General features: G+C 49.5%; 1 protein-coding gene across 1 annotated transcript; it reads right to left on the reverse strand.

Moving 5' to 3' along the window:
- Window positions 1-919: 919 nt before the first annotated feature.
- Window positions 920-20475, reverse strand: DDX6 (DEAD-box helicase 6). The gene is made up of 14 exons (XM_054997713.1): window positions 20320-20475; window positions 18653-19112; window positions 13687-13750; window positions 12773-12877; window positions 11945-12074; window positions 10226-10372; window positions 9985-10079; window positions 9573-9695; window positions 9310-9438; window positions 8237-8353; window positions 7670-7733; window positions 7107-7208; window positions 5626-5808; window positions 920-4540 (listed from the first exon to the last, which is right to left on the reverse strand). Exons 2-13 carry the CDS (start codon window positions 18850-18852, stop codon window positions 5633-5635), a joined length of 1452 nt encoding a protein of 483 aa, XP_054853688.1. The 5' UTR covers window positions 18853-19112; window positions 20320-20475; the 3' UTR covers window positions 920-4540; window positions 5626-5632.
- Window positions 20476-21655: the final 1180 nt, after the last annotated feature.

Here is a 21655-nt window from a genome sequence, read left to right on the forward strand (position 1 = left end):
GCGGGTCATAGGAACGTGTCACCCCAGCCTTGTTCCACCTACACTGGCTCCCGGTTTGCTTCCATGCCCAATTGAAGGTACTGGTATTTACAGGGCTTTGGGCCAACGTAACTTAAGGATGACTCATCTTTGGGGGACCTGCTTTGGGCCCCCCCACCAACTAAGACTAGGCAGGTGGCAACCCGTGAAAGGGCCTTCTCAGTTGTAACACTGACTCTGGAGCTCCCCCTTGGTGAGATTTTTGTGTCTTCCTCCATCCTCATCTGCAAGCACACGAAAACCAGTTTTATTTGGCGTATCCTACCAGTAACTCTTATTGCTCCCACCCTGGTTGAACGGTGTATGTTTAATGACTTGTATAAATATTTTAAGTGGTGATATATTGTCGAAGGCTTTCACGGCCGGAGAACGATGGTGGTTGTGGGTTTTCCGGGCTGTATCGCCGCGGTGTTGGCATTGTAGTTCCTGACGTTTCGCCAGCAGCTGTGACTGGCATCTTCAGAGGTGTAGCGCTGAAAGAGAGAGATCTCTCAGTGTCAAACCGTCTCTCAGTGTCAAACCGTCTCAGTGGTTTGACACTGAGAGATCTCTGTCTTTCGGCGCTACACCTCTGAAGATGCCAGCCACAGCTGCTGGCGAAACGTCAGGAACTACAATGCCAACACCGCGGCGATACAGCCCGGAAAACCCACAACAACCATTTTAAGTGGCATTTTAATGTTTGTGGCTTTCTGGGACCTACTTGGGTAGAAAGGCGGCATAGAAATATTTTAAACAAATAAACGATGCAGCTAAAAGAAGGCGAATGCACATACCAGAATAGTATACAGGCACTGCCCAGCCCCCTCCTTCCAGGACTGTTCCTCTTCCCGTTCTGTGCTCAAAGAAACCACCCATTTGGACAAAGAGTCTGAACAAATTCAAGTCCCAGTGAATTTTTATTGAGCTCATTCTCTTCTTTAAAATAAGCCTGGATTTTACCATTCAGCACTTTTGCTTTCCAGCACCATTACCATCAGCATTTCACCATATATTTGTGTACAGAAACACACACTGAACCAAAACCTGAGCTCAAGTGGACATTTGCCAATTACTAGTTTCCAAAATAAAGTTCATTCTCCCTCCCACCCCACCCCACCCCTTTCCAATTCTAGTCCCCCCTGTTCATCACAGCGAACATAGCCTGGATTGAGGACCAATGAAAACACCATGTTGCTTAAACTGAACACAAACATCCCTTCCCCCCACCCCAATTTTCCAGTTTTAATAAAGGGAATAGTGACTTTTTTCCAGATTCTCCTCCCCCCCCCCCCAGTTCCTGGTTAAAATACAGCAGGCTGTATCTTGGTATATTCGCCCCCCCACCCCCCCCGCCCCACCCCCAGCTGCCTGCACAGGATCCTAGAATGCTGCCAAAGGGGGCGGGGGGGGGCGGGTTCGGCCACCTTCCCAACCCCGAGATCACAGAGAGAGATGGCACTGCAAGCACCGTTGTCTTGATCTTCTGAAACTGCCAGGATGGAGAAGGCAGTTTTGCCCCATGAGCAGCGTTCCTTTTGTACCCCCGACAGTGGCACTCTCGGCACCAGCAGCACAGGTCAGCCTACTGCTGGCAACAGATGTGCCCCCAAAGGCAAGACAAGGGTTGTGGCGCACATCTGCCACACAGCATCTCCCTTAGCTGGCAGATTATCAGCAGCTCCTGTGCAGGCAGACCCACCCCTAAAAGAAAATCAGAATGAGATGTCAGATGTTAACACCTCGGCCCTTGTGTCCCATCCAAGATCTTACCCAGCTCCTGACACAAAGGCCAGAGGGGCAGAGGAAAAGATGCTCCCATCTCATTCTGAATAAATTAAAAGCGCCAAGTAAGACCACCCCTCCCCCCCCCCTCCGTTGGCAAGTGTGGCATCTTTTGGGAAGAGCACACCGAGGCATGGAGCTCAAGGCTGGCTTGCCCCCTCCCCAGCTCCAAGGCCTCGAGGGGTGAAGCCAGCCACAAGGCACCTGCACAACTGCTTCCTTGGGAATGCCACAGCACACCCAAGAGATTGCTCTCGACTGCTGCAGCCCATGAAGATGGCAGCCAAGTTACCTTCACATACAACATCCTTAGGATCTATTTTTAGACGGGAGAAAAAAAAAGACCAGGGTCTACCTAGTCATCATCTGGAGCATCTTTCCATTTACAAGTCCTTCTATGCCCTAGAGAGAGAGAGGGCGACTAGCGAGCACCAGGTGGCTTCCTGACCCAAAAAAGCCACCTGAAAGCAAAGCTCAAGAATCTATGCCAGAGCCACTCCCTCTTCTAGGAGGCCCTGTTTAAAGTAATACTACTTCCGACTTAAAAATGCTGTGCTTCAAGAGCAGCGTGGGGCACAGCAGCCCACCCCCCACTCATGGCACAGGGCATCAGCATCAGGTGTGCGTGTTCACAAGATCCAACACGTCCGCACACGTCCCTCTGCACCAAAAGACCCTCTCTCTGACACCCTGCTGCTGGGACGACAAACTGGCTGCAGAAGAGAAGCAAGATTTTGCTTTTGGTCAGAATTTCCCATCTAACCCTTGCCCCCCCCCGACCCCCACCCCCCCCCCCGACGCACACAGAGCCTGCCTGTTGCAGCCCCAGGAAGGTCCTCAGCAGCTGGGCTGGATTGAAGTGCAGCTTTGGCTACGCTACTCTGGAGTTGGGCAAACATTTTCTCTCCGAATGGGGCTGCCAGGAGGCACGTGGTTCCAGCACAGATCGCCAGGAAACGGGTGGTGCACACTGGAGTGGCGGCTCTCAGTTGTCAATGGAAGGTGAATCAGGGGAATTCTCAGGGCAAGAAAGTGTGGCACTGCAGATACCACGTCAGACTGCAGAGCGCCCAAGCAGAGCGGCCCTGCACTCGACTCCAGGTGCCTCCTGGCAGCCTGTTGCGGGGCGGGGGCGGGATTCTTAAGAAGTTTACGGGTTGATTTTTCTCATTTCTTTTGCCTGTAGATCAGGCCAAACATCAAGCATGTTGGGAGGGGCACAATTTGAAGCAACACTACTTGGATCTAAAGCACTTGCCAGTCGTATACAAGACCAACAGGTCAGTAAACAGTTTGAGGGGGTAGGGGGCCTTGCCCTGACCTGTTCAAGCCGCTACAAATAGACAGGTTTGGGACAAAGGAGCAAACAAGGGACAGAGGCAACCCAAGTCAAGAGAACTTGAGAACGGGCAGGTCATGCCAGTGGTTCTGGTTCTTTTTAGCACCATTTCCATGTTGTGCATGTGACACTCTGCCTTGACTATGGCAAGCAGGTCTTTGTCTCCTGAAATGCATGCCACCACTGTGGAGGAGATTGGGGGGTGGGGGGGGGGAGAGAACTCAAAGGGCTTGCTCACACTTCTACCCCACACCTGGATCCCTTTCCAAGAGTTGCAAGTGCTAGAGAAAGTGTCACCTCCTCAGAGGCCAAAATTGCAGCACTTGGCACTTCATAGTGTTGCAGAAAACTGAGCCCCTCTCACCTGTAGCTGCTGTCAAGATCTACCTGTAATCCCTTTAACCCCAGCAAACTTCAAAGGAAAAAAAGGAAAAAGTTATATGAACCCATAACAGAAAAGAACACATATTTACAGAGTCTATACAAGTATACACATCCAATATTCCGTGGAACACACTTCAGAGAAGAAAGACTGCCGTGGCTCTGAACCAAGTCAACCTAGCAAGTGCTGTAACCACCAGCAGCAACTCAGGGAAACCAGTCACTGTAGTGTTCTGCTAGAGCACAAGAGCTTGTCACGGGTTCCTGCGGCAGGTGGGGAGCAAGTGGCGCTTTCCTCCTGGAGTGCTGATGTCGCACTGAATCAACCCAGATGTTCCAGGTTTCTTTTTGTTTAAATACACGTATTTACAAGGTGGGTGAACTGCAACTGCATCTCAACTCCTCCATTTGATTTTTTTTTTTAAAAAAGGTTAAACAAAAAAGTATTACTGACAAGTGTTACATCCCAGCCCAGCTTGTTTGAAGGGGGAAGAAGGAAAGGAGGGGAGGTGGGAGAAACTGTGACCAGAACCCAAATGACTCCGTGGGCTGTCTGAAGGTGATGTTCTGAAGGGTCTCGTAGCATAAGGCACTTTGCACAAATAAGGAACAAGCTCTTTCGCTTAAAGACAGGTGAGGAGCCAGGGAGAAGTTGAAATGCACTCAGTCAGGCGGCTGGAGGGGAACTGGAAACTGCAGTCAAGCTTGTGTTTGGGAGTCTCCTCTTTTCAGAGTTCTTCTTCTCCACAAAGAAAGAAATTAAAACCAGCAGTTAGTGCAACTAATTTCAGTCAGCACACAGTGCAAACAAGTGGGAAAACAAAAAAAGTATTTCCTTCCTATCTTCTGCTTTCTTCCTCACAGCCAGAATTTTTTAAAAGGGAAAAAAAAAGCTCTTTAATCTTCACATATCCAAAATGAAAAGATGAAAAACCCATAAAGAGAAGGGCATCCCCAAAGAAACAACGTGTCACATATCCGGATCAATGGGCTTTAGCTTCTGTGCTTGAGCAAAGCCTAGGAAAGAAAACAAGAACTCCATGAGCAGCAAACTGACTCTGCTCAAGAGCCACATTTGCCAAAGCAGAGCCCCGCCCCCCCCCCCCACAGCGCACTTCTAAACACTCCATCTCATGACCCCCTCCATGGGATAAAGGTACATGACACAGCCAGAGGTCCAGGAGAGGCAGACGAGAGGGCACTGCTGGTTCTCTCTGAAGCCCGGAGAGAAGGAAGAGGGGCCTCCTAGTTAGCCAGCCATTATCGGCACAGAGCACAGGCACAGCTCTGCCCCCCACTCCATGCAGGACTTCTGCTTCAAAGGACGCATCATTGCATCCCACGCCCTTGGAGGGGACACATGAATTACAGCCACTGTACTCAGCTGTAAGCGGCAATTATGCATTCTAGAATGCAGATGTACTTCCTTCAGCCAACACCGACTTCCCCCTCTAAGACTACCCCCCCCCTTGCCCCTGACAGCATGAGCAGAGGCACAAGGGCACAGGCTGCATTAATTCAGACCGTCTGGTTTATCTGCCCCGCTTGCTCTCAGATGGGCCTTTCGGTGGTATCCTGCCTGTATTGCTGAGTTGCTCTCCTCCTGCTCAGCTTCTGACAACCCCAATCACTGAGCCAGTCTTCTTCTATTTACTGTGCTTGCTTTGATTTCAGCCCCCAACACAAACGAAGGAAGAATGGCAAAAATGGGCTTGAACCACTCTTTAGGAACAGAGGGAGTAACTGCTTACACCGAGGCTCCTTAACAAGAACTGTAGGCACCTACCCTACACACGCCAGCTGTACCTCACCCCCCGCACAGCACAAGTCCAAGATCCACAAGACACCACGGTACTCTTAAAGACCAAGCTATAAACTCTTATCTGACCTTGTAGGCACAAGAATCAGCAGCTAATGGGCACAAAGTGCAGAGCAGCAGCAGCGCCCATGAGCAGCTGACAGATGTTCAGTAACACAAAGAGGTAAGAAGACACGAGAGGGAGCACACCCCCTTCAGGGTCTCCGCCCTTCAACGCTCCGTGGGGAGGAAGGCCCAAAGCAACCCATCTCCCCCAAGCCTGCCCCCCAGCTCAGATACGTACGCAGCAGTTAAGGTTTCTCCTCCTCGACAGGCTCACTGTGGTATTCCGCCACATACAGGCTCTTGTCAATGTTGCTGGGAATGGGTTTGATTTCTGTCCCCAGCTGCTCTTCAATACTTTTCAGGTTGAATCGATCATCATAGGTGATCAAGTTGATGGCGAGGCCGAGATGGCCAAATCGACCTGCAAGGAAGTAAGTCAATGGATGTAGCAGGACTTGCTCCTTACAGCTTCAGGCAAGCACAGGAAGCAAAGACGCCCCCCCTCTCCCCCCCCCCGGCAGAAGCAGCTTCGCATTGCCGTTTATGGCGGCATTTTTCATCTCTGCTTCCATGTTGTTATTCCCTTAGAGAGAAGGGTACCATGTAAGTGGAGGAACATTCACATTTGGATCTCTGCCATAACCCAGAATCTATGCTCCTTCATGTGTTCAATCAAAAGGAGCATCACACAGAACAAGCTCTTGCGACCTACATTCATGTTGTGACCTACACAGTTAAAACAGCAGTAAAAATGCAAACAGCAGCAACAAAAATGTGGGCACTCTTGGTTGTTAGCCAGCAATGGAACCCACAGAACAGTTACTCCCAGGGGCTTGGGGAGGAGCCTGGGGAGCCTCTGCTTGGAACCGTCCTTGGGCCCTGCTTCTTCCCGGGCAGTGTGTGCACCTCCCCAAGCGAAGAGGACGCGGCAGTTAGCACAGCTGCTGCAAAGCTAGCCGCCTACACCCACAGCAGGGGCCAGGTGTGTCACTCAGCAGTGGCTCAGATTCCAGTACAATTCTCAAGGGCAGCACCAGTAAGACTGAGAAACTTTGAGATGTGTGGCACCTTAGAAACCAGCAAGATTTTCGGAGCGCATGCTTCTGAGAGCCAGAGGCCCCGACTCAATCCTGCTGTTCAACAGCAGACCAACACGGCTACCCACCTAAAACTACCAATGAGGTTTCGTTTATACGGCCACCTTTCTCCGGGGCACCTCAGAACCCAAGGCAGGAAAACAAAGTACTGAGAGGCCACTCAAGAAGGAAAGACAGGAGCTTAATCAGACACATTTAGTGTGCTAACAAGCAGAGGCACTCCTCGGCCGAGTACAGGCTCAAGGAGACAGACGTCTCCACTCCTCGAGCCTGCTCCAAACGTCCCAACGGAGCCACCTCTACTTCACCTGCCCTCAATTTCCTCCTGCTTGTCTCACCCCCACCCACAAAGGCCCCTTCTCCAATGCTAGTTGCTGGGCAAGGGGAGCACAGCGTCTGGGTCGGCATGGCAGAGTGGGTGAATGGCTCACTCATCAGCTGGATCCATGCCGCTCTCTTCACAGGGCCCCCCGCCCCACCCTGCTGCCTTAAATAACCTCTCCAAAAGAGGCAAGATTCCTCCTCCCGCCAAGATGCTGAGCTGCCTTGATGGAAAAGGGCTGCCTCCCGTCCCAAGTCTCATCAAACCCATTCCTCCTGCCTTGCAACAGAGCTTCCTTACCTGACCTGCCAATACGGTGGAGATAAGTCTCTGCCAGCTTTGGAAAATCAAAGTTTATCACAACATTCACAGCTTGGATATCAATACCTCGGGTAAACAGATCTGAAAGTCAAGCACTCCAGTTTAGACAATTCAACAAAAACAGCAAGCAGGACCTTCCACAACCAGCATGCAGCAGAACAGCCCGCTCTACAGGGGGGGCTTGTAGTATCACATAGCTCATGGCACTAAGCCTTTGTCTTAGACATTCAGATGACAGATCTGGTAAAAGTGGTTAGATGGTTACGGACAGGTCCTGCATAGCCACACACATGCCTCTCTAAAAAACAAGCTGATGCCATTAAAACTTGGTAGGGCAAAAAAGCCGCCTAAAATGATGTACATCCAGAAGCAGACCAAAAAAGGTTTAAAAGATAAAACCCCTTCGTTAAAAGCCTGGGTAAAATATAAAGTTTTGAGCATTCCCAAGGCAAGACACCACCACTGGTCTCCGTGGCCACCAGCCTCACTAAAAGTCTTCAGAACGGGCATATGAACCAGAGAGAAGACAAAGGGACACTCACCAGTGCAAACAAGATTGCGGCATAAGCCATTCCGGAAATCATGGAACACTCGATTGCGGTGCTCCTGGCAAAGAAGAACAGTTGATTACTCCCTCTCTACAGGAGTCCTCTAGTGTTTGGAGCTTTTCCTCTTTAGCTCCTCTGTGGGTCCCAAGCCACACAAGCCAACTCAATGGAGGAAAAATGGCGCTAGACATGGACCATCATATTCTGTGCCACTTCACCATTGGCTGCCTCTTTTACTCTTACTCAAGGACATTTCCAAGTTTTGTCCTGCTGGAACTGAAGCCAGGACATGCCAGTTCTAGAAACTGTACCAACCTGTTCCCTTTTACGATTTAGCAACCATCCCTGGAGGGTCAGCAGCAAATGCGACCCATTCAGTGCCTCAAACAGCAGACTATAAAGTTGCTGCATGGCATACAGCAGCACAAAGCAAAGTCCATTACAGACAACCACACAATCAGCTACAAGGAGCAGCAGTGCTGCCCTGATCTCCTTCAATACCACAGCCCTGATGGAACAAAAAAGTAGAGGCCATTTAATTGCTCTGAATTTTACACTAACCTGCCTCATCTTTGCATGAATGTAGAAGCATGAATATCCCAGCTGGGAGATTTTCTTGGCTAGCAGTTCAACCCGTTGGGAAGAGTTGCAGAAAATGATCGATTGGTTAATTTGGAGCTATGTCAAAAAAAGAAAAAAGAGGCATTTAATTGTAATTGTTTCACTGCCTTGAAATTCCAAACTAGTATTTTCAGATACATGGATTATGTATGGCAATGCCATTCAATTAACTTATCTATAGCTTCTGGCAAAAGGTTTTCATGGGTTGACAACCGTTTGCTGTGAATTGCACACCACACACACCACACACACCACACACACACAAAATACAGATAGGAAAACCAGTTTTTAATTTGGAAAGGGAATGGCAGAACTGCTATCTTCCTTTCAGGATAAGAATGCAGAGAGGAAATGAGCCACGGGGTGCTTTTAAAACAGCATAACTCCAAAGCACCTCATCAGCAACCACGTTCCAAACCCTCTCTCTTATTTTTATATATTCACATTATTTATAGCCCACTTTTCTCGCTGAGACTGAAGATGAATTACACTACAGCCAATTTCAAAGACGTTTCAATAACTGATGTGAAACCGAGTATAAGCAGTTCTAAGACTGACTTATTAAATAACACTGAAATGCTCTGAAGAATCATAATTCAAGCAACAGAGTACATAGCAGCACACAGCAGTAAAGTCTATGGTCCCTTTCTCTTTACTGATGCATAGAGTACAGCCCTCCTATCTGAGCAAAAAGCCGTCCTGAATAAGCAATTCTAAGACTGACATTGGTAGACATATGAAATATACTTGTGTCTTTGCCTAGAGTATGAAGCGGGCAATTATATATAACAACTAAGTTAGAACTTTTACACAAATGTTTGAGAGCTATTTATAGACAAAACAATCAACTGGGACAGAAAATGAAAGTAACAAGTGAAAGATCTGAAGCACCGTGCAATCTCGTACTACTACTACATCACTACACAGCGTCTTGCTTTTTCTCTTACACTCTAGACAGAGCTAACTGGCTCCATGAAAAGGAGAGGATTTGGGGGGAACGAAGTATTGCTTACCCTGGAGAATAACGTGTTGAGGCAATGCACTTTCTGGCGCTCAGTAACATAGGCGTAGTACTGGGTAACTCCCTTCAGTGTCAGCTCTTCCATCAAGTTAATCTCATAAGGTTTCTGCAAGTGGGAATTCTGAAAGAAGGTGTTCCAATGCTTAGGAAAATAGGTAGTGCACCGCTGGCTAATTAACAAAGACATGGTTTTCCAGGAGGGCTGCAGTAAATACCAACAGCCCCGGATGACATGGATATCAGCACTGCACTCACCATAAACTTCTGTACACTTAGAGGGAAAGTGGCTGAGTATAGCAAGATCTGCCTGTTTTTAGGTAGCGTGAGAATAATGTCCTCCATTATTTGAACAAAATCTTGGGACAACAACTTGTCTGCCTGTAGTGAGAAATGGACAAGTTTAACATCAACGTACTCATGAAACTCCTCCATGCTTTTTTTATAGCAGGTCCTAACACTGCATTTGGCCCTACAACCCACAGGCCAAAACTGAGCTTCAGTTTTTCCTGGGGAACTAAGTTGGGCACTTCCTCAAACATATGCAGCACCCCTCTGGGTTAACAGAGGAAGAGACTTCTCTGACACCGTAACACAGGCCTGGTTTCAAACTGCCCTTCAGACCCTTGAAGGAATGACACTTTGGACCGGCACAGCTGCAAGGGATTACCTCATCGAGAACAATCATCTGGACATGGTCCACTTTTGCCACTCCTTTCTTGATAAGGTCCAGGATCCTCCCTGGTGTAGCTATCACCACATGCACTGCAAAAGGAAAAGCACGGACAAACTGTAACCTGCGTTATGGGGGCCTGGCACTGGGTAGAGCAGGAAAACTGAAAGCCAACAGCTGGGGCTTTGCCTCTCCGCAGCATTTTCCTGCCAGTTCTTCAGCAGCCCAGGTATCCTACCTGTATCATCTAGCCTCATGATGTCATCACGCAGGTTGGTTCCTCCTGTGGTTGCCATCACTTTTGCCCCTCCCATGTGCTTGCTGACCTGGATGCAGATCTGGCTGACCTGCAGGGCAAGCTCCCGCGTGGGGACGATCACCATTGCTGTAAGAGGGGAGAACACTCAGCCTCCTGTGCTCGCTCCTGGTGCGCGCGTGCGAGCAGCTGCACAAGTTCCACCGGCGGAGCTCGAGCGTCAAGGGAGGCCACAGGCTGGCAGTCAGTTAAGCGCGTCACACAATATGCACAGGGCTGCGAAGAGCTGCGAGGCGGCGGCGGCGAGGGGCCCTGGCTTTAAAACTGACCGTGCTCCACGGCAGGCAAGCCTCCGAGCAAGAGACGGGGGGGACCGTCAGTGCAAACCCCTTGCTTCGTGACGTGAGCGCTACACAAGCATCTCTGCCCACTGTTTGACAAGGTGGACCACAAACTAATTCAGCAAAGCTCTTTCTTAAACAGGGTGGGGGGGTCATTTCCTAGAACGCTGCAAAAAATCATTTGGAATACAAAACCGGAGTGCCTAAAAACATCTCTTCTTAGCACCAGCATTGGAAACCTGGGATAGGAATAGACCTAAACTGGCTCCTTATATATCTCCTTATTCCTGTTTTACGGGGCAAGTGTGGCTTGAACCAGCTTGTGATAAAGATTCATTCATAAACTGGAAATCCAAGCATCTAATTAGAATAACAGATCTAATTGCAAATGGTAAATTTTTATCCAAGCAAATAATAGAAATGAGACTGGACCTTCACTGTCACCTGCCCTCTGACAGGGGGCCTATTGGCGGCAGCGGGGATCGCGGCCTCCCCACTGGCTGTGCCGCTGCTTTTCCCTCGCCTGGATGTGAGGGGAGGGGTGTGGCCATTGGCTGGTGTGAGCGGGGTTGTCAGGGGAACAGTGGGCGGGACCTCCCAGAGGCCGCTGCATTTCACTTGCCACGCTTGGGCACCGGCGGGTCTATCCTGCAAAAGTCAATAGAGCGCCGTCCAGCACCGCCCCATTTACACCAGCGAACGAGCAATGGCGCTGCCTGGAGGGTTAGGACTGCACTGTAAGTGTGCAGAGATGGAAAACTTGCAGACTTTTGGGAACTTTGGTTGCCAGTACAAAGGACATTAGTCCCAATAAAAAATACCCATTGGATCCTTTCTGTTTTTAATTAAGGGTTGTACTACTCTAATTCTGTATTATAGCTGAAAAACTCTAGAAAAGTCTAGTTGTGTCCGGTCTTAGCTCACCTGTGTCCGGTCTTAGCTCACCTGTGTCCGGTCTTAGCTCACCTGTACTGTATCGCACTGCTGTTTATTGTTTACTGTTTTGTTGTTAAATTTTAAAGAAAAAACAGGGAGGGGGGGGCATTTACAGTCAGGTCATGCAGAGATTCTCGCCAACCACCCAACTCTGGACTCCTTTGCCTGAAGAGGACAGGGCTCCATAAATCAAGCCCCCCACTCCTTCTTACATCACATGCTGCGCACACTGAAGCCCTGTCCTCCTTAAGCAAGGGGATCTCAGGAAGGAACAGGTCTTGCTAACACAGCAGGGCTAAGGCACCATGCCAGTCCCGGCTTCTACAGGCATGTCTGTAGCAAGGAAATGGGAATTCCTGAAGCTAGTAAACATCCAGGGTCATCCTGCATTTTTCACTTGAAGGCCCTTCCGTCTGCCACTGACCTTGTATGTTGTCCTTTTTTAAGTCAAGTCGTTCAAGTAAGGGAATGAGGTAGGCACCACTCTTGCCAGTTCCATTCTTTGCTCTTGCCAAGATGTCCCTCCCAGACAGAGCTATGGGAATGCTCTCCTCCTGAGAAAGAGCCAGAAGGGTCAGCACAGTGCCAAGCAGCACAGACTCATCTTACAGTGCCTACCAGTGACGGTGGACAAGAGGTCAATCCCAATGCACGCACCTGCCAGCCGAGACTCTGGCACCCGAAGCACTCTCTCCTTAATCTTCTATTCTCAGTAACAACAGACTGTCACCAAAGCGTCGCCAGGAGAATCATCAGAAGTTAAAGTGGAGCTCCCACCCACCTTAAGGCAGACACCTGAGAGGCTAACTAAGCAGCCATCTGGATATCTGGATCTGAGGTTGCTGCCAGTTTCTTCAGAGACAGTAAAAGGAGAGGAGAGCTGGGTGTGCTAACAGGCATTTAACAGAGAACCTATTTCAACATTTTCAGGAAACAGTAACACCGACACGACGTGTAGAAAAGCAAGGTATTTTGGTAATAGCTTTCCTGCTACATCCAGTTATGAGAAGAAGTCTGCAGACCCTCCACAATACAGACGGGGTGGGGTTTTGAGTCAATTCTACCCAACCCTCTCCTACAGAACTGGTGACACCCACCAGCCAGGGCAGACCTAGGAGATGCCGCCAGAGTCCCAGGGGAAGAAACAGGGCAGGATCTGCCATCTGGCTGCACAGCTGATCGGAAGCATCACACCACATGCCGCCCCCACCCCTTTAAAAGGAGCAAGTTACTTGAGCTGCCACAAACCCACCTGAATTGGAGATGGCTTTTCCCAGCCCATTTCAAAAATTCCCATCAGCAACTCCCGTTTCAGACAGTAATCTTCAAACTCATTTCCTTTAGTGGAGGTCACATCCTGAATAAGCAAACCAGGACAGTTAGCTAGGGCTTTCCCGAAAACTGATCATCTAAAAGCAATGTACTCTTATTTATCTGAAAGGAAGACAGCCCTGAATGTAAGGCAATCTCCACAGAAGGCTATGCACAAATTCCTTATTACTGTACAAACGCACACAGACACACATTCCCAAAGCTGACACATGTGAGCAAAGCAGGCTGGCCCAACACCACTCACCTGCTTGCCATGGGGAGTAAGAGATAAAGCAAATTCTCTTTTGCACATATAGACTGGAAGCTAAGATTTGCGCACATAGGACATTCGCTGCTTAACATCACAAGTGGAATCAGCAGAATTTCTACCAAGCATTTACCTTTCGTTTTATTTATTTAACACATTTCTATGCTGCCTTTCCACTCAATGCAGGGTCCCCACAGGCAGCAAACATTAAAATGATACACGAAAACATTTCTAACATTTAAAAGCATTTAAAATACAAATATATGTATTTAACACAATAAAGCATGACATAAACACATAAAACGTACATACAACAGGGAAGAGGGAAGAGTTAGTGAAGGACTGACAAAGAAAACAGAAAAGGCCTTCGCCCGCTGGTGGGAGGCCAAGACGGCCTTTCCTTGGGTTGCCGCCCATCTAGTCTCTCACATGGCGGGGACATCCAAAGCAGGGCCTCCAAAAGCCAGAGTGGTCGAGTAGGTTCATATGGGAGGAGGGGGTCCTTTAAAGTACTCTTGCTCAAGGGTTAAAATCGAGGAAGCAAAACATAGCTACCCTGAATTGCTTTACCCTTTGTTGTTTCTTACCGAAGTTTTGATCCGCAGATCTTTTGGAGGGAGTTTTAAAGTCTTCTTCCAGTCATCGCCAGGTCTAAATTAAGACAACAGGGTCATGTCAGCGACTGCGCTGGATTATTTTGCCACTGGGGAAGCTTTGCTCTGTATTTCCCCATTATTGCACCGTTTCTTTAAGAGCATCATAAAGCCAGAAAAAGAGGTCAGGGGAAAGCACAAGAGAAGAGCTCAAGAGAAGGAATGCCAGTCTCCTTAAACGATAGTTACAACACAAATTGAGACATTACTCCCCCACCCTCATGAGCTACAGCTGCGCATGCAGGTCAGCAAACTATCACAGAAGATCTTAGCATGTTCACCAAAGTACAACCCCTAGTCTTTTGGGGAAGCTACAGCAGGGTTCAAATAGAAGGCCTGTGGGTGCAGATGTATCACCCAGGGTCCTTATGCCACCTATTACAACAGTGACTAACTAGCCAGGAAATTGGACAGAATGAGTGTTACCTAGCAAGCCATACTACAATTTTCATTTGGCTACTGAGCAGGGTGCTTCACATGCAAATCAAAGTGTTTCAAGATGTTCTCAGCCTAATTTCAGAGCAGCAATCAGAGCAAACACCCAAATATGCAGACAAAACTCATTTGTATATTACTATATGTCCAGTTAACCACAGCCTATCATGGCTAGTATTAACAGACTGATTGCCAACTTGTTGATTGTAATAAATTCCTCATTATGGGAGGGCTTTTTTACAACTATTAAGATCACTTCCAAATTACCATGTGTAGTCTAATGGTTAAGCAGCTGTCCTGCAACGTAGCATGTCACTGGTTTGAATCCCACTCCTGCCATGAGCTCTGCAGGTCACCTTGGGTAAGCCATCCCTCTCAGCTCCTGCTCCCCAGCTGGGATAGTAACACTGACTTTGTTCACTGCTGAGTGGGCACTAATCCATCCAGAAGAACGGTATTCAAATGAATAATTATTACCCTTCTCCAATTTTTCTTTTCAAGCCAGGGTGACTGAGCAAACTGTGGCTGAGCAGTTCCAAACAAATTAGCGAGACTGCTTTCAATTTGCTTTGGTCTACCTTGGCCACTCTGGCTGGCTGCCAGAACCCTGTTTTTGTCCCTCATGGACTATTGTGTCTGCTGATGTCCCTGTGGGTCTGCTATGCAGAGGCTGAGCTCCAGGGACAGTCTGGTATCAGTTGTCTTCTTACCTCCTTGGACAGTTCGGAAAGAAATGGAGGAGGCTATTACTGTTCTCTATGGGAACCCTCTTGGGCTGTCCTAATCTATTTGTCCCCAAAACTTATAAGGGCTAAACAAAACTGCTGCAAGCAGGCACCTATTTTGGAGAAGGCAGTAATCAGCACGCGAATAAAGTCAGCCCTCTATTCCTCCTTTCCCACCTGAATGAGTGACAGGATCATCCTTGAGCAGCTGTCTGAAACTGGCTCTCAGCCAGAGGAAGGGGAATCAGTCGCAACTTAATCTAGAGAAGATTGAGGTGCTCATGTGGATGGTCCCAAAACTGCAGACATGATGGAATGATCTCTACTGAATGCAGTCTGCTCCTGAGAGAGTGACAGCTTAGGAGTGCTTCTAGGCCGCCTCCTGGAGTTGCCAGAAAGGCATTTCAGCTATGCCTCTTCATGGAGGCGTGCCCTTGCCACCGCTGCGCATGCCATGTTAGCCTTGCTATTGGCAGCTGTAGCATACTGTGTATCTGTCTGCTTTGGAATACTCCTTGAAATCTTCAGTTAGTCCAAACTGGCAACCAGTTTAAGTGCTATGAATGAATATTCTGAAAAAGCTCTATTGGTGGGTGGCCAATATAATTCCAAATGAAACTGAAGGTCCCAATTCTTACTCTGCTGCACACACACTGCCCTGTTCAGAGATCCAGTAGCAAAACCTTGCTGTAGGTTCTAATGCCAACTATTAACAGCTCTCTCTCAAAAATACAGGAGGCCACAGACTGACAGAATGGCCTTCTGTGCATGATCTGGCCCCCTGGGCAATTCAGATGGGCAGTTAAAACTCTTTTCCTTACATCAACATTATCAAAAGGATCTGAATTTTTATGTATCTATAGATCGATAGATGACTAGATTTCTGTGCATTTTTAACAGTATTCCACTTTGGGAACGCTGTCGAAAAGCAGATTAGAACAGAGACCCGTGATCGTTTCAGCCATAAAGCACCATTTTACAATCCCTTACTATCCTTTGCCTCCCTGCTGAAAGTCCGTCTCCCTTCAGGAAGGAACCTGACATTTTCGACCTATGCCAGGCGACGGTGCCAAAGATGCTGTACAATGTGGCGAAGGGAGCAACAAATTCAGATCAACGAAGAACAAGAAGCCCAATGACCAATCAGCACTCAGCTAGAACCCAATCACATTTGCTGAAACAGCTGACCCCAGTAGAATCCAAGCCAGCCTGGCAGAAATGGAGTACTGGGCTATTCTGCAAAGGCATACAAGGAATCAGAGTACCAGCTGGGGGTGAGGGCTGCCTAGTGTTCTGCAAAGAGCATCACTTGTACAATTATTTGCCCACAAGCAACAGAGACCATTTGAGAAAAAACAAAACAGAGTGCAGGAATGTGGAGCTTCCCGCCTCAACGGTGACCTCCAGAGTTTGTATCCATCCATAATAAAAAGTGAGTTGTCGCCAATACGGCTTGCCTTTTATATAGAAAGAAGATGGGGCAGAAATTGTGGGTGTGTGCTCAATGTGTGTAGCTCTTGGCCCTTGGAGAACAGGAGACCCTTAAGGACCTACAACAACTCCTGTACTAATAGCTTCCTCTGCTGTTGTGGACAGCATCAAGCTAAGAAGGGCAGAAAGAATCCTTTAGAAAGGACCCCATCCCTGCCTGATAAATCAATATCCTCTTGTACCAAGGACAACCATCTGGAGTTGAAGTACAGCAGATTTGTCGTGTCCTTACATTGATAGGGCAAATATGTGCTCAAGTCATGACATAAAAACAAGCTTTCTAGACATCACAAATGGCTGCGCATTAGAACAGGAGGTCACAGTGGCAACCAGAGGAATGGCAACTCTGAGCGGTGCTCAAGCCCTGGTGCAAGGTGAAAAAGTTGTTCCCCCGGCTGAAACATTGACCACAATGATATAAAGTTCAGCATTCATGTCTACAGAAAGTTGCCCTCAGAGTCCAAAGAAATCACTTGATTTCAAAAGAGGAAACTGGTCAGAAGGAAGTTAAAAGGGAGAATTAAGAGTTGAAACCCTCCAGAATACCTTGAAACTATTTACAACTACACTAACTAAGGTCCAGATAGAACGTATACCTCAAACCAGCAAAGGTAGTGCAAAATTCAGAAGGATGTATGTTACTGACTCAAGTCAAGGAAGCAATAAAATGGAAAAAAGCTTTTTTGTAAAAAGTGGAAGGTTGCCTGAACAAGATGAACAGAAAAAGAGCATAAGTTCTGGTGAAACAAATATAAGTTGACAATATGCAAACAGAATTTGAAGAGGTGATGGTAAAAACATTGAGACAAATAGGAACGCTTTCAAATATAGCAGGAAAATGGCCAAGGAGGCAGGCTGGCCTTTTAAATAACAAAGGGATAAAAGGATTGGTTAAGGAAAATGGGGATACGGCAGAGAAACTAAAATTATTTGCAAAATTATAGGACACTTAGAGAAACATCTGTTCCAGAAACTGTTACTGAGACAGAATTTTTAAACACATCAATGAACAAAGTCTGCTGAGGGAAAATCAATACAGCTTCTGCAAATGGAAGACCTGCCTCACCAACCTTTGAGAGTTCTCTAAGATTAATAAGTATGTGGAGAAGGGTGACTTGGAAGACATATACTTGCACTTCCAAAAGATACTTCACCAAAGACTCCTGAGTAAGTTTTGTGATCATGGGGGAGAGCAGCTCTTGTGTATTAAAAGTTGGTTAAATGGCAGGAAGCAGAGAGTAGAAATAAACAGCTTTCACAATGGAGGGGAATGAAATTCCGGGGTACCATAAGGATCGGTATTGAGACTTGTGTTACTGAATTTATTCATCAATGACTTGGAACTGTGGGTTTAATCCAAGCATGCAGATGACATGAAACTACTCAGAATGTGTCCAACTCTGAAGAGCCACAGAAGGCTCTCTCTAAATTGGATGAGTGGGCCACAACACGCCAAATGGAGTTCAATGTTTATAAGCACAAGAACACGCATTGTGCAGAAAAAATATATATCCGTATATTAAATATGTACTAATGGGGTCTGAACTAGCTGAGAGGGAGACTGAAACATTTTGGTGCTGTAGTGAAAAGCTTGATGAAAATGTCAAACCAGTGTGTGGCAGAGAAGAAAATACAAGCTCCACGATAGGAATTATTAGGAAAGGGGTTGAAAACAGAACAGCCAATATTGTATTACCTTAAATAAAGCCACAGTGCAGCCTCATTTGGAGTACTGCATGCAGTTTGGGTTACCATATTTCAAGAAGAATATTGCAAAGCTGAAGGAAGTACAAAGGAGGGCAAACAAGATGATTAGCAGGTCAGAGAGCACCTTTCTTATAGGAGTCAAGTCCAGGACTTTTCAGGCTTGATTTGACAACTGAAGGGGGCATGACAGAAAACCTTTATAAGAAGTTAGGCACGGGATAGAGAAAGTGGACAGAGGGAGCTTTTTCTTACTCTCCCATAATACCAGAACCTGGGGCTCCTCCAGGGCTACTGGTGAAATTGCTGCTGTGAGAAATAGGATGCTGCCCTACACGGTCCACCGGTCTGATCCAGTGGGTTTTCACCACTAGAAAATAATGAGAAGGAAGGTAAAGCAAAGCATCAAGCAAAGCCTGTCATCAAACAGGTCCCTAATAATAAGCCAAGCTTATGAGGAAAAGTGCTCCGATCAAGGAGCCAGGACTCTCGTGACCGTCACATAGGTGCCTCCAGGTGTAACAAGCCTTTATGCAAGTACTTACTTGAGAGTGGAGGGCATACCCTGGGCTTGCTGCTGAGTGCCATTGTTGATCGTGTTGGGATGTTTCAGCTGGTTCATCTGCTGCTGAGCCTGTGTTCCCCCGCCTCCTGGGCCACTGCTGGGTTTTACTGGGCCCCTCAACTGTCCATTTTGACTGGAGAGACCCATTATAACAGGGTTCTCTGTTCTGGCCGTACTCATGTTCTGCTTTATAAAGATGTCTTTCTTGACTCCAAAGCTTTGAAAGTGAGTACAGAAACTGTAATAACAGTTTATTAGGCTCTCCAAGATGAAGAGATAAATAATGTCCTGCTCAATATACGAGTCTTATTGCAATGCAGGCAAGCACCTGTAAAGTCACTCAGAAGTAAAGCAGTCACTTGCGCTGATGCACTGCGGAACTCCTCCTTTAAAAAGTCTTCTGGCAAACTGGAGTTCTATTCAAAGTCACTCAGTTCAGTCTGAAAGACAAGTCACACAATTAACATACACAATGGTTTTGTGGAGCAGGTACCTATCTAGAACAGCTAAAAGATGTCCACGTGGATGCTAAGTAATACCATTCAGGTCATTTACTTTACTAACAGAAGAAGGGTCCAAAAAGTAGCACTGCTGAAAAAGCTGCCCCAGATCAGCACTCCCCACCAACCCTGGCACTGCAAAGGACAGCCCCCCAGGAGAGATTTCAGTGGCAAGCAAGTAACCAAACACCTTGCTGATTCCCTGTTTAATCTAACAACTCTTAATAAAGCAACAACATTTTTGCTTGGTGCTCCCAAGTCAGCAAAGCAACATGACACAACTAATATAATTTAAGGCTGGTGCTCTTGCCCTCAGCTACCTTTCCCTCAGCTAGTGGAAAGAAAGCCTCTGTATGATGAATCTGCTACAAACATGGTTGGGATATACGTCCCCCTCCCCCCTGCGTTGCAGGACCCCCGACATCCCCCCTGCACTGCAGGCTACGGCAAGACCTGTGTGGTGCTGAGTGGCCAAAGTGTGGGGAGCAGGATCTGGGCGGCCCAGGTGCAAACCCCGGCTCTGCCACAAAAGCTCACCGGGCGACCTTGGCCTAGCCACACTCTCGGCCTAGCCTACCTCACAGGGTCGTGGTGAGAATGACATGAAGGAGAGAAGAATGAAATGAGCCGCTTTGGGCCCCTGCTGCGGGGAAAGGCGTCGCAACATTCCAGCCAGCAGGGCGCCCAAGGGGCAGGGCCCTCGGCAGCTACACCAGCCGCGACAGAGGCTGCCCCACAGACCTAGCCGGGGCCCCGCCACGCAGCCGGGCGCAGGGCGGGCGGCCTCCGCTGCCGGCCCCGCAGGCCTCGCCGCTCTCCTCGGGCAGCGGGACTCGCGCCCCGCCGCCTAGGCCTCCCGCGCCCCCCCCCGCTCCCCGCTGCGCCGGGCGGCCCGAGGCCGAGGGGGCCGCGGCAGGCCGCTCTCCAGCGCGGGCCGCAGGCCTCTCCCAGTCGGCCCGAGAGCCCCCCGCCGGGCAGGCCCGAGGCCTGGGGGGCGCCTGCGCGGGCCTCGCGGCCTGCGCCCCCTGAGAGCCGCGGCGGCGGGGGGGGGGCGTGCGGGGCGGGCCCCGATCCGGCCCAGCGAGCGCGCGCGCCTCCCTCCCTCCGCGCAGGAAGGGGCCGGGGAGGGGAAGGGGCCGCGCCTCACCGCCGCCGCTAGCCTCGCCGGGCCGGGCCGCGCCTCGCCGGCCTCCGCTCTCGCTGGGCGCCTCTTCCCCTCGCCTCCTCCTCCTCCGTCGGTCGGTCTGCTCCGGACTATGGCGGCGGCGACGCGACGACAAGATGGCGGCTTCCTCCTTCCCTTCCTTCCGTTCTTCCTCCGCGGCGCAGGCCCCGCCCACTCGACGCGCTTTCCGGATCACGGCCGGGCGCCAGCGCGCGTGCGCAGGAGGGACGGCCAGAGCCGCGGGGGGGCGGGGCGCTCGCGCCTGCGCAGTGGGGCTCAGCGGCCGTGTCGCGCCGGCGCAGTGGAGAAGGTAGCCGGAGTGGGGCGACACCTGGAGGCCGAGGCCGGGCAAGGCGCTGGCCGGGAAGCGCCGGTCTCTAGCCCCCGCTCCCCCCGGGCTTACGCTAGACGCTGCGCTGCTGCTAGAGAAGCGGCCCTCGCGGCTGCACAGAGGCCCCGCCCGGCTCGGGCTGGACTGCTGCAATGCGCTGCGCGTGGGGCGTCCCTCGAAGTCGGCTCAGGGGCGCCTCCTGCTGCGGCTCAGTTATTAACAGCGGCTGGGTGTGGCTCCCCTTCTGCAGTCTCTCTGGCGCCCTCCCTCCAGTCACCGGGCTCGACTCAGGGTATTGGCTGCCCCATACGAAGCCCTTCCAGGGCTTGGCCCTCGTAGCTGCAGGGCCGCCTCTCTCCCCCCAGGCAGCGTCGCTCACCTGAGCAGGATCCTGCACGGGGCAAAACCAACCTCTGCCCTGCTGCACGCGCCTCCTTGGTGGTGGCCCCCGCCTTATGGGCTGGCTGGCCTGCCTGGGGAGATCATGAAGCTCCCGCTCTTCTGGATTTCTGAAAACTGCAAAACTGAATGATCCGGCAGGGCTTTTGACAGGGGTAGGAGGTCTGTACTGTAAGGAAATAGTTCCGAGAGAGGCTTTGATTAAGGGACGGGCTATGGGCTCAATTACTGCGTACCCACTGGGTGGCTTCCTCATCGTTTAATATACCATGTTTAATGGCTTATGCTTTAGTTCAGCTTTGTTTCAGTGCTGCATAAGATTTCTGTTTGTATCCAAATCCATACTCTATTGCATTGCTGTAGAAGGTCTGAGCCACTGAGAAATTCCTGGAGATTTGAGGGGTGGGGCCTGGGGAGGCCAGGGTTTGCAGAGGGGAGAGACCACAGCAGGACAGAATGCCATAAAATCCGCCCTCCCATGCAACTCTTTTCTCCCAGGAGAACTGATCTCTGTCACCTGGAGAATAGGTGTGATTCTGGGCATTCTCCAGGCCTCACCTGGAGGCTGCCAACCCTCTTTGGGTCTCA

The sequence above is a fragment of the Eublepharis macularius genome, chromosome 14 (genome assembly GCF_028583425.1).
Source record: "Eublepharis macularius isolate TG4126 chromosome 14, MPM_Emac_v1.0, whole genome shotgun sequence".
In the NCBI taxonomy this organism is placed as follows: domain Eukaryota; kingdom Metazoa; phylum Chordata; class Lepidosauria; order Squamata; family Eublepharidae; genus Eublepharis; species Eublepharis macularius.

Coding starts and splice junctions, on each gene's coding strand:
- DDX6 (XM_054997713.1), bottom strand. CDS start 18,852: ATGAGTACGGCCAGAACAGAGAACCCTGTTATAATGGGTCTCTCCAGT. Junction 13,751..18,652: donor GGTATGCCCTCCACTCTCAA/GTAAGTACTTGC, acceptor GTCTTAATTTAG/ACCTGGCGATGACTGGAAGA. Junction 10,373..11,944: donor AAAAAAGGACAACATACAAG/GTCAGTGGCAGA, acceptor CCCCTCTTACAG/CAATGGTGATCGTCCCCACG.